Raw genomic sequence first — 13,374 nt, forward strand, 5'->3', positions numbered from 1 at the left:
AACCTTTCTATAGACAAGAATAAATACAAATTACACGCATTAAAATCATTCTTTGAAACTCGATTCTTTTCATTTCACCATGAAAAGAATGTTCATGAATATTGGGGTAGAAATTATCGCAGTCTAGAGCCTGTCTATTTCAGGTGTGCCCTCGGAAAATATGCGAAACATGCTTCGGCCCCACCCCCGCCACCCTCTGACGGAGGAAACCCTCCCTCTGTTTAGGGAAAAGAAGTGAATGACCTCAGCTGTGTTGCCAATTTGTCATTCAGTCTTTTGGTCTTGACAAGTGAAGATCGTAGGCTACTTAGAATGGCTAACAAGAAAAAACACAGCAAAGTCCGTGAAATAATTCATTGTGGCAACGCTTCCGCATTCAAAAATTAAAAGATCTCAGCTGCAACAACTTGTCCTTCCTCTTTCGAGAGAGGTACGTGAAAACACATCGACAGTAGCACCAGAAGGGGCACAGTTCAAATAGACAGGCTCTAGATTTCTAAGTAATTGCCAAGGATGTTATAAAATAGAGGATATGCCCCTATGTATCCTCATCCTATTAACTCAATGAAGCCAAAAAACAACCAAACATCAGCACAATAACCGAGTCTGATTGGCTACTCTCGTTTCCGCCATGAATGTCGGTTCAAAACATTGCGATCTTATTGGGCACAGCGGGCAGAGTGGGGGTGGCGAAACTGTGATGTATGGCTTCACGATTTTGTTGTATAGGCAGATCCTCTATTTTATAACATCCTTGGTTATTGCTATGACTACGACACCTGTCACATACATCCCTAAATCATTGTAATCATAGATAACTCACAGCATAACCACAATACAACAAGAAATACATTATTTACCCGTAGAGAGCCACGTTCCACGACATTGACTGGATAGTGGTTGACTTCGTTGTCTGCCTTGTGCCTCAGCCAATCCTCGTAGGCTTGTTTCACAGCAGTTACTCCGATCACAAACACAAGAGGAACTGTGCTAGTCAGTGGACTCACGGGGCTCTCGATCATCATCTGCAAAAACAACTTTTATTACTATTCATTTTACATCTAATACCGTACAGTGTCAGCAAAAGAAACATCACATTTAGTACACATCCATATTTTTACATTAAAATGATTCTTTTTATTCCAAAGTTTTAAAAAGGGTTAATGACCGTCATTCCTCAAGGACACTACTTTCCTCACGGCGCAGATTAAGAAAACTTATTCATACGTATCCAACAGTTAAACTCAGATTTCTTGCTGGAAATACTATCGTAATTGTTACCAAGTCTTATTTTCTTGGCTCCAGGCTACCACTGCGCACATATTCATAATATACCTACAAACTTATCCATAATAAATAATGTGTCTACATATACCAGCAAACTTATACACTATTAAATTAACAAGTGTGGAAACACACACCAACTTGTGCTAGATAATTACTACAAGTTAATTTTAAAGTACAGTTAAAAAGAATAGAACCACATTTTCACGTAGTTTGGATGTTCATAAATAACATAAATTTGCCACCTACATGAAAAACTTTCTCAAACATTACTCTTTTGTAAATTAATAAATTTTCCCTGTAAATTGTATATAAAAGATCCCGTATTCTTAAATTTGCATGATCTTTAGTATCTTGTAAAATAAAGTAACTTCATTAAACAGATAATAGACCTTGAATTTAGACTCTTATGTGAGTACACAAATCTGAAGTATCCCTTGCTACGAGAATGGCTGAGTTTACATTTGACATAAGTATAATGCTTTGAACAGTGTTGCAAGTTACAAGACGAGATCTCCCTCTCCATATATTCCTTTCTTTACGGGTAATGTGATTCTGTGTAATTCATAAGGGGAGACGGGACTTCTGGATCACAATGTGCAACTCGTAACTAGTTACTAACTGGGTACTAAGTAAATAGCTGGCAATTTACTGGACACAATGAGAAAGTAATAAGCGAAAGATTTACCTGCACGATAGCCATACAAAGGAAGTAAAAGTTTGCGATACGTCGAAACTGTTCGAACAAATTCTTTGGGATGAAGTTCCATGCCGTATACTGAAAAACAAATAACAACAATTTCACACAAAAAATACTGGTATATCGCTTAAATTATTAATATTAATTCTATATTTTTACTTCATTTCACAGTATTCATTCAAATAATAGACACCAACAGAGACGCACGCAGAAATTTATTTCAGAGGGGTCCAAATTCAATAAAAGGATAAATTATATTACAATTTGTAAAATTGTCCCTAAAATTCGACTAAATCAGGGGCGTCATTTAGGGGGACAGGGAGGGGCAATTGCCCCCTGAGTTTGAGATTTGTATAGATGTTATCAATAAAATAGTAATAAATGGATGAAAAACGCGAATTTTTACTTATATCAATGGGTTTTGCCTCCCCCCCCCCAAGCAGAACCTGAATGACGCTCCTGGACTAAATTTACAGATAAGTCAGGGTTTCGGGGTTGTCCGGACCGCCAGAACCCATCACACGCGTACACCAGTGGACAATGTACTGAGTGCATTGTGTGTAGCCTCATAATCGCTTTAAGCTGAGTTCTCTTTATTACATGGCAATACATAGAATAATTTATTTGACAAACTCAAAATGAAGTTTATAAACCACACCAGTCCTTTTCGTCTAGGTGGTGTGTTTATAAACCACACCTGCCCTAAAGGGGCCGTCTACATATTATAAAGCGGCAAATGGGGGGAAGGGTTCAGCCTTGCGTTACGAAGTGTGACAAGGGGGAGGAAGGGGGTTTAGGTTTTCGTTGCGTAACGCATATTTTTTGGCTGTAATTTTTATTTTTATTCTCAGGTTTATATGGAATCTATTAAACAAACAATTTTATTCAGTTCTTTTCTCTTTGATAATTAAATATATAAATATGTTTTTCTATTGTTTCGGAAATTGCGAACATGCAACCTATATAAGTTAAATCGTGCGGAAGTGATTCGAAGACGCTACTAGACACCAGCATGACGTGACGAACCCTGCGTGTATTACAATACAATAAAACTACGTTTTATGGCTATCGCAGTATTGCATTTACGCCACACGCTTTTCTGGAGTTAGTTGTTAGTGATCGTAACCACCACTTGAAAATGCCCTCACGTTCCCATTCGTATCACTATTTCTGAGAATATTATTTAAAGTTTTGATTTGAATCATTATCCAATCTATTCTTCTAAGAGGTTTCGCATATGAAACAGAAGCTCTTTTTCGTGAAATAATATTTTCTGCGGCGGAACGATCCACGATTTGCAAAGGAAAATAAGATAGTAGAAACCAAATTTGTCCGATATTCATCTCGTACTGATTTTTTAAAATTTTTGGATATGAATATTTCTGGATAAATCGAGTTCATTCGTATTCTGGCACTGATTTAGGACAGGAAGAATTTGAAAAGGGATAAACTGAAGTGCAAAGCCCACATAAGACACTCAAAAGCTTGTTCACGAACGAGATGTCCCTACTTCTTCACGTGTGCATTCACTTGGAATTTGTGTCGATGAGGAAGAGATCATCATTGTACCATCGACACTGCCGAACTTCAAATACACGAAGCATCTTGGATCTCGAAAAAGGTGGGTCAGTCAGTTCTTTAGATCCTGTTTCACCTGCATCTTCCCGCAGTATTTCCTCCTTGCCAATCATTGGTGACCTGAAAGAATGGGCGCGATGTCTTTAGGAAAACGACAGTATGCAATTTCGAAGAATTAAAACTGGTTAATTAAACAATCTTATGGGGTTAAAATGTTATTACGGTACTACTATTTTCTAATACTTCAATTTGTTGGCGAAAAAAACATTACAAATATATTCAGAATACAAGCATTCTGCAATAAAAAGTTCTCCATTAAAATAGTTTTTTTATTGTAAATCCCCAAAATAATCAAAATTGCTGAAAAAACAAAAATCAAAAAATGTTGCGTAACAAAGGAAAGAAGGGGTAAAAATTGGTCAAAAATAGCATTACGTAATATGGATACTGCCCCTAAAGGAACGAACGGTTGGGTTTATATGTCAGGGTGGTCCCTAGAGAGTTAATATATACACTTGAGAACAAATTACACTAACAAATAAGATCACAATGTACTCTCCCTATTCGAATGAAATTCGCAACACACAATGTGTGTGAGTGTAAATGGTATAATGATCTTAGTTTGGAAATTCCAGTACACTGGGTATCGAACTTCACCACAATACATGCTCTACTCAGTGTACGCTTTATACGCTGGTCTCCTAGGCCTCTGAACTTAAACTCAATGTACAAAATACGAGAGACGGAAGAACGGGACATGACATGACCACCAGCTGAGCTCGGCCAACGACCATTCCTAGCCATGCCAAGATCAAAGAGCTTAGGTTATCAGAGACGTACGCAGGGGGTGGGTCTTGAGGGGTCCGAAACCCCCAAATTTTGACTTTTGTGTAAATCTAGCCTATTTTGGGGGCTATTTTAGGAATTTTAATATAAAATACCCTCATATTGAGTTTGGATCCCTCCCGAAATAAATTCCTGCGTACGCTACTGTAGGTTATAATAGTTTAGAGAGAGAGAGAGAGAGAGAGAGAGAGAGAGAGAGAGAGAGAGAGAGAGAGAGATTCAGCTTCTGTACGAGTGGCGACCTCTCTGAGCCCGCTAGAGATGATTGCACGTGCTATTAAGATCACTACTGTTATTATTGAACACCCTATATCAGTTCGGAATGTCCGACGGGGAGACGGACCTCGAGGTAAGGCTTCCGTATATCTAGACTAGAAAACCGTGAGAGAATATGAAAATTTATAGTATACTCATACTTATGTACTTGCATCTTGTTGAAATATCACTATTAATTAAATAACAGGTTAATTGTCACCAGTGAAAGATAGAGAAGAATTGTTTCTAACAGTTGAATATCTAGGACTAATAAAATTGGGAATTTTAAGCATTGCACGAATGATATTACTTAATTTTCGAGGAAAATCAGGACATTTGGAGTCTGGGTGTACACAGTTTCCGGCATCTGGAAAGTGACCCATGCTTACAAAGAATTTTCTCAACAGTGGAAACTGCGATGTCGAGCAGTTGTCAAGAGTACTGATCATCACACAGAAGACAAACAGTGGTGGAACGGTGGTGGAATAAGCGTATTAGTTTTTCTTTAAAGGAACATCAACATCTTCGTAATTACGAAGTCTGCAGTAATAAAGTTATTAATTACCTTAGATGATATGATACGGTTGTCAGGATAAGGGACATTGTTGTGTGGAGTGACTTCATTGTCGGATGATTCTCCTCCTCTTCCAAGCCACACTGTTCGGGTCTCCCCTGGTGAGGGATGAACGGTTGCCCTGAAATACAAAAAACATTACATTTAATAGCTGTAACACTTACAAAGATACCATATATTAGAATTATACTACATATGCTATCTTATTCTGATATGGAATATTGAAAAACACAGATTTTGTTGTTGTTGTAGGGAGAAGTCCGCTTTGGGGAGGTCCAATACTATAAGCCACTACCAGGAGCGTCATTTAGGGGGGCATATAAATTTTATCAATAGAATAGTAGTATGTCAATGAAAAACGCGAAATTTTACTTATATCAAAAAATAGTAGTATGTCTTCCCCCCCCCCCCCAAAGCCAAATCTGAAATGACGCTACTGACACTACGTCTATCTCTATGTAAGCGGTGTGACAAACATCTTGGCATTTGAAGGCGGCACTCAAAGTTCCCTTTAAATGCTGCTAGCAAATGAGAGGCCAGCGGTATTGCCACGTTTATTTTGTACACATCCACGTCTATCCCTTGCCACCTGATTGCGTTGTAGATTGTCTGTTTAGCGATAGCCACATCTCTTTACCACTTGGCAACGTCGCGCCAGAGCTTGCGTTTTATTCGTTTAGCTGAAATACCAAGATGTTTGTCACAAGCTTTAGTATTGAACGGATATTATTCTGCACCCGAAAAGACAGTAAGTAATTGCAAAATATTTGCACTTATATTTTCAGAAAAAAAAAATGATAGAACTAGAATGCTTTTATAAAAGAAAGAGTACAGATTAAATATAACATCAAGTTTTCATGCTACATTAATCATTTCCCTGTTAAACATGCATAGCTTTATTGAAAACGTGAACAAATGTATGTTGAGATAGGAAGTTTTTTTCTTTTGGAGGGGGGTCTGGACTCGGTGGAGCCCCGTGGATGCGGTCCTGGTGCACAGGTAGGGCTATCTGCTGACAATTCAGGCACGCAGCGCAGCTTCAGACGCCTATTAGGGCGACTGAACTATTAGGAATGAACGTTTCGTACAGATTGAGACATTCTTGTATTATAAGAAGAAACAAACAGGTATTCCTGTTCCAGTCTTTGTATGATCATAAAAGACAGGACTTACAACAATATTAACGTTGACTTCGAACTACGGCTGTGGCTTGAATCTAGAGCAGTTGGAAGCTGCACAAAACATCCTATAAACTGCCCTTTCCCACCACACTATTTCGCCTACAAAATAGCATTCTTGCAGAACCCGTCATTGGCCCCAGCTTCTAGTAGTAACTAAATAATAATAATAATAATAATAATAATAATAATAATAATAATAATAATAATAATAATAATAATAATAATGTCTCAAATACATGAAAATCACAAAACCAATTTCGAGTTTCAATGGGGTCCTGTTGACCCCTCCCCCTCAGGCCTTTGGCAGTAATAAAACAGAGGAAAAGGTATATCTCGATCGCGCCCATACCCAACTGCTACAGCAAACCCCCTACAGTGCAGGGAATGCCATGTAACTCAAAAGCAATGCATCTCACGCCACCATTAGGAGCTGTTATTTAATATCCATTAGGTTATGGTTCAATTTGTAAATCACGTATATCAAGGAAAACTAAGCACAAGTTATTTACACTATGATGAAGCAGCTCATTACATGATGTTTATCTTTGCTAAGATCAAGAGATGCTGTTTGCATGTAAATTGGCGACAATCACGTCGTCAAGTGTACCAGGAACAGCAACCAGCGACACCTAGAGGCAACCTTGACAAGGACAGTTATCTCATTAGGACAGAAACAGGGTCAACAAGTGGGTCAAACGGCTGGAAGACAGTTTCTGCGATGGATAAGTCCTTGACATTGAACAACAAACTGCAGAACGGAAGCATTATTTCACCTTCATTTAGAAACAAATAAATTGAAAAATAATCTTGAAGTCGGCAGAAAGGAGCCATTATGCTACAGTCAGATATTCTATTAAGTTAAAAACAATTACTAAGCGTATTTCTATAGTTGTAATACTTTTAGTTATAAATTGTGGAACTGCTGACACAGTTGCCCACAGACGAAACAGGTCATTGACAACCATAAGCGTAATTAGAAGGGACCAGCCCCATAGAAAAATGTTAGCCACCCTCGAAAAACTTAGAGCACATGCAACATTCTTTCTCATAAGTTAGTGGCCATGGCCCACCTAGCAAAATGTCTTAGTTACGCTAATGAACAGAGCAGGGAGAAGATGTATTTTTAGGGGCTAACTTCAGTTCACTAACAGTTTCTTAAAACATAAGTGCTATTATTATGAAATAATATGCCCTAATGACAGGGCCGTAACTTTTGGGAGGCAGGGGAAGCAACTGCCCCCAATAATATTTATTCGTATGGCTTTGAGATTTGTCAATATTGTCCCCTTAATTTGTCATGTATGAAACGAGCCCAGGGGCCCTTCAGACCTTGCCGTGCGGGAGGGTCTACAAGCTTCGAGAGGGCTATAAAGAGTAAGAGAAAGACGGATAGAGGGGGCCAAAGAATTAGAAAAACTACTTTTTCTAGGGAGCCCAAATACGCGTATTAATACTTTCCCCCCAGAAAAAATATAAGTTACGGCGCTGCCTAATGAGCTACGCGGGAAAAGAAAATAGCAATTGAAATGCATTGAACAGTTATAGATATACCACATTCACTTGACACCTAGTCTTTCGTTCCAGGCGCTGCTATCGGCTGAAGGAATTCCACTCCCTTTCGCCATCCGCTCTCTCGCTTAGCAATAGCTGAACCCTTATTGCTCAACGCTTGGGTTTGTTGAGGGTGTGAGCTTAGTTCGCATTTTTGCCACGGATCAAGACATTCTGGCAGCACTACAGTACACCTGTTTAATGTATTATAAGAGCGGCTGAAAATTGATTACAAATCGAATACGTAATTCTATCAAGTGAATATAAAACATGGCTGTCGAGAAGACAGAACCATCTGGAACTTTCATGAAAGAGAAAATGCAGATACCAGAGCGCTATTACAATGAATGAAATCCTGCTTGGTTTTATAGAGACAAGAAATGAATCCCTATTTCAGCCATGCAATGAAGTGTTGTCAAGTGAGTAAACAGAAACTTGTACAATAGGTAGCTTACTCTCGTCCGAAGCTAAGGAAGGGGCATGGTGCTACAGTGGTAGAGCGCTTACTTCTGGTGCGTGTGGCCAATGGTTCGATCCCAGGCCAAGTAAATATGTGGTGGACAACATCGTGTCGGTGGGTTTTCTCGGGCTACTCCCGTTTCCTCCCATATTCGCATTTCACGAATTCTTCCATTATCATTCACTTGCCTTAGTCATCGGCTCTCTCAGGCCAAAGGGCATAAGCGTGGGACATTACACTGAAAGTTTTCATTTTCTTGTCCGAAGCTCATGCCTCTCCCCCCTTACTTGTTTATTAAGGCAGACATATGTTAATAATAATAATAATAATAATAATAATAATAATAATAATAATAATAATAATAATAATAATAATAATAATAATAATAATAATAATAATAATAATAATAATGGTGGAATGACGAAAATGCGAGGAAACGAGAAAAGTTCAAGAAGACCCCCATACACGGTGTGTCTCTACCACCAAGTCAGCTAGGCACGGGTTGGAATCGAACCAGGGGCCCCACGCCTCAGAAGTGAGAGCTCTACCACTGAACTACCATGATCCTTAAACTGAGATTAAGAGACTGAGTAGAGGTATAAAATGGGAATTAGGAATCGGAGTACCACTATACAAGAACCGAGTAATTATGGTTTCATTAAATAGATAACATACGCCAATTAATATTTCTCCAATTCCAACACACACGCAGTCATGACTTCCTTTTATGTCAAGAAAACACCTTCTTCACACGATACGTATAGGGTAGCACATTTTAATAATCTTTCCACGGAAATATCTCGAAAACGGTTGAACATAAATAAACTGAACAAAAGCTCAAATAGGAAATACCATGGGTCAAATCGAATGGTGATGTCGCGGTGCCCACCACGGCCGCTCTTCAAGGAGACCCGGGACCCAACTTGAAAATTTTAAATGGAAACATGGGGCGAGTGATACTTCGTTCGATAGATCTTTAGAAACTAAAAGAGTTGTTGCAAAAGATTTTTCATATCGGTCACCGTATTCAAAATGGCCGCCAACACATGGGGCCTGTATGAGATAAACTATCCAGTACTACTAATATGAAAACGGTTGGAGAAAAATCAACAGAATAAAACTCGTATATGAAATCACAGAGGGTATTTGGTATTTATCATTCCATGCCTCGAGGATAATCCAACGGAGAAAAATATTATTAAAGTATAACTGACATAATGCTAAAGAGGAAATCTAATTCTTAGAAAATGGTCTTTCCGATCTACCTCTTTGAAATGAATGGAAATGAATGGTAAAATCTCAAATGAGAACCCCACTTTTACTTGTAATAGGTATGGTTTGTCTAAAACATTTGGATGTACAAGTGACTGGTACTGTAATGAACCAATATTGTGCAGACGACTTTTGAGCAAAACCAAAGTTAATATTGCATTGTTCGACAAATTGGTTTCGCATTTCAGTTGATTCATTTTTGCACAAATCATTGCCTGCAATCAAATGGAAGGTACCATTTACCAGAATTTTACCTACTTTTTTTTCCATTACAGACATCTATCTGTTATAAAAACACATTTCAGATAATGTTGTTGTGTAGATACAATTTGCAAAAACTAAGGTTCTTATTTGCAATTTCACCGTTCCTTCCCGTCCTGCTTCACCCACTTACGGAGGACGTTGGAACGATTACTGTATTTTCTAGGAACTAGATTTCCTCCTTTGCATTATGGTATTTTTACTCTAATCATCATCTCCTTTGTTGCAACATTTTCGAGCCCTGGAATAATAAATACCCTCTGTGATTTTCTATAGGAGTTTTATTTTGTTCATCCGTTATTATCTTCAACCGTTTTCATATTAATGGTATTGGACGTTTTATCTGATACAAACACCATATCTTGGCTGCCATTTTGAAAACTGTGACCCATATGAACAGTCTTTTGCCACAACGATGTTCAGTGTATGAAGATACATCGAAAGAAGTATGACTTGACCCATATTTTCGTTTAAAATTTCTAAGTTGGGCCTTGGTCTCCTGAAAGGCGGCCCTGGGTGGCACCGGGACATCATTCGATTTGCTCCATGGCTTGTTCATTTATGTTCAACCGTTTTCGTATTAGTGCTACTGGACGTTTATATGATACAGGTAACATATCTTGGCGGCTACTTAGAATACGGTGACCGATATGATTTTTTTTTTTTTTGCACATCGCTTTTTAATTTTTTAAAAATCTATTGAACGAGGTGTCACTCGCCTCATATTTAAATTTAAAATTTTAAAGTTGGGCCTCGAGCCCCCTTGAAGAGCGGCCGTGGTGGGCACCGCGACAACACCATTCGATTTGACCCATAGTATTTCCTATTTGAGTTTTTGTTTAGTTCATTTATGTTCAACCGTTTTCGAGATATTTCCGTGGAAAGATTAAAATGGGACACCCTATATATATATATATATATATATATATATATATATATATATATATATATATCCAGAATTATAACAACTAAAACATTTTTGCCTATTTAAATACGTTGCTCATTTTGGTCCTTGATATTAAACACCCTATACAAAGACATCTGTTTAACTTAATATCCAAAATTTATATGAAATTTTAAACAAAGAATCCAGACAACAACTCTGCAATCTTCTAGACATCCGGACACTGTCATTTACCACTCAAAGTTTTCTTAAATTATAAGTGCACCCATGTTAATAACAGAACCATTTATCATTTGAATATCACGACTCGCCACTGGAATTTGTTCGCTTTTTTGATTCGAGTGATTAGAACAATTTTTAAATCTACTTCCATCACATTACATTAGGAGAATGAAGAAGAATCGAAAAGTTGGTCAAGTTGTGGTGGGAACAGATTCTCATGATCATAACCTATCATTTCTTTACACATGGAGTGGTAGGATTGTAGTCGTCTGCATATATTAAGGAGGCGCCGCGCCGTGCCGAAGAAAGAAAGCCTTCTGACCCCACACACAACATACGATTTTACATAATGATCTTTCGCATTAAGGATTATTTCCAGTACAGAATTCCTACGCATAATGGAGAATTTCAAAGACATGAAAATTACGTCATACCGAAGATTTAGCTTTTGCAGATCATTATTAAGCGATAGTTTTGCATAATGATATGCTCGGCCAAGTACGGGAAAAGTGTGTATATTGAATGCTTCCATCCTTCCTCCCCCACCCCTCTAGCATGCAACTTTCAAGATCCCTTTAAAAAAAAAAAAAAGTTGTTGAACTGCGTATAATTTTATTAAGCAGATTATATGTTATTAGGGGGGAAACCGTAGTCTTATAATTAAAGCGTTGGAATCTCATCTGCGTGGCCCCGGGTTCGAACCAACCGGTGCTTCCCAGTGTCGTGAGGCAAACTGAGGAGGTCGTGTGAATGAAACTGAGGACGGTCTAGAACAGTGCTATTCAACCGAGGATACACGAAGATATATATATATATATATATATATATATATATATATATATATATATATATATATATATATATATATATATATATATATATATATATATATATGGGGGTTTGTAATCCTAATACAAACATATTTCCAACATTTATTGAATGATCAAAGTTGAAGAAATTTTTGAAATTTCCCATGTTATTATTATTATTATTATTATTTGTATGTGCAGTTTATCCCCCTGTAGTCTTCTGATTGGCACACTGATCGTCCTTTTATTGGGTCTCTATTTTTTTCCCCCTTTTTAATCAACAGAGTTGAGTTGATTTTGAGTTTAACGTCCCTTTCAGTAGCGAGGCTATATGAGACGGGACCTACTGACTAACGTGGAATCTGAACCACATGAACTCCCGTTGGGAAACTTCTAATTAACAGAACATGTGTATTAAGTTTAATAATTGGATTTGATTTAATTGGATTTAATTTCTTTTAAACAGCTTCAGGGTGTACACAATTGGATGGCGAACTCTGTTTAGAGGTACGCAAGGTTGAATATCATTGGTCTAGAAAGCTCCTTATACCAGGGGTGCCCACAAAGGGAGGGGCTATGACGCAAAGTGCGTCATTGAAATATTTGGGGGGGATAAAAATCTATATAAATATGTTTGAGGGGGTGTAAAAATTAATCGAAAAGAAGATTTTTTTCATGGAAGAACATTTACGGATAGACAATTGGGGGGGTGCGTCATGGACGTAAGGGGTGGGTGGGCACACGCCTGTTAGAGACAGGGCGATCCAGCCCACTGACCACGTGTTCGTCACTAGGCTCGACTTAGTTCAGCTGGTCGCTAACAGATGGCGTTGAAGCGGCTCATAAGAACTGTCATACCAGTGGTTATTTAATTTTAGATGATATGCAATTACACTGCTTCTTCTCAGTTTTACGTCCCAAACTTATGTCCTGTAGGCTAAATTTATCATTAAATTAATGAGAATGGTTGGTTATAAGACCTGGTGGAATGAGAACGTGGGAGAACACCGAGGACACTCGCATAGCTTGGAATCCAACCAGGGACATTCTGCACCAGATATTATTGTTCTACCATTGAGTCACCGTACCTCCACTACAGTGCCTACGTCTAGCAGACTGGTTAACATCCGTGACTTTGATGTGCGTGGTTCTGAGTTCAACCTCCATTGAGAGTAGTGTTGCGCACCGAGATGGACGAGAAATAAAGCTTTCTCGTCTTGAAATTTTTGTCCATATTCTTATGTCTCGTCTCGATCCTAGTAAAGTTTTTTTTTTCTACTCTCAATTTTAGAAGAGTTTTCTCGTCTCGATTTTTAGAAAGTTTTTCTAGTTTCGATTTTTAGAAACAGTTTTTCTTGTCTCGATTTTTAGAAAAGTCTTCCTCGTCCCGATTTTTAGACAATTTCTTCTCGTCTCGATTTTTGAAAAGTTTTTCTCGTCTGGATTTTACAAAAAAAAAAAAAAAATTACTTGTCTC

At 38.0% G+C, this 13,374-nt stretch overlaps 1 protein-coding gene across 2 annotated transcripts in view; it reads right to left on the reverse strand.

Annotated features, from left to right (window-relative positions):
• LOC145693689 (phospholipid-transporting ATPase IF-like) overlaps positions 1–13,374 on the reverse strand; it is a 278,001-nt gene that overhangs the window by 80,691 nt on the left and 183,936 nt on the right. For both annotated transcript variants that reach the window (XM_081769946.1, XM_081769947.1), the window contains exons 3-5: positions 5,229–5,358; positions 1,973–2,062; positions 861–1,025 (exon numbers count right to left, since the gene is read on the reverse strand). In XM_081769946.1, coding sequence (XP_081626072.1) covers positions 861–1,025; positions 1,973–2,062; positions 5,229–5,358 — 385 coding nt within the window. The remainder of the gene's footprint in view (positions 1–860; positions 1,026–1,972; positions 2,063–5,228; positions 5,359–13,374) is intronic.

Source organism: Thermobia domestica, chromosome 8 (genome assembly GCF_964235325.1).
Source record: "Thermobia domestica chromosome 8, izTheDome1.hap1.1, whole genome shotgun sequence".
In the NCBI taxonomy this organism is placed as follows: domain Eukaryota; kingdom Metazoa; phylum Arthropoda; class Insecta; order Zygentoma; family Lepismatidae; genus Thermobia; species Thermobia domestica.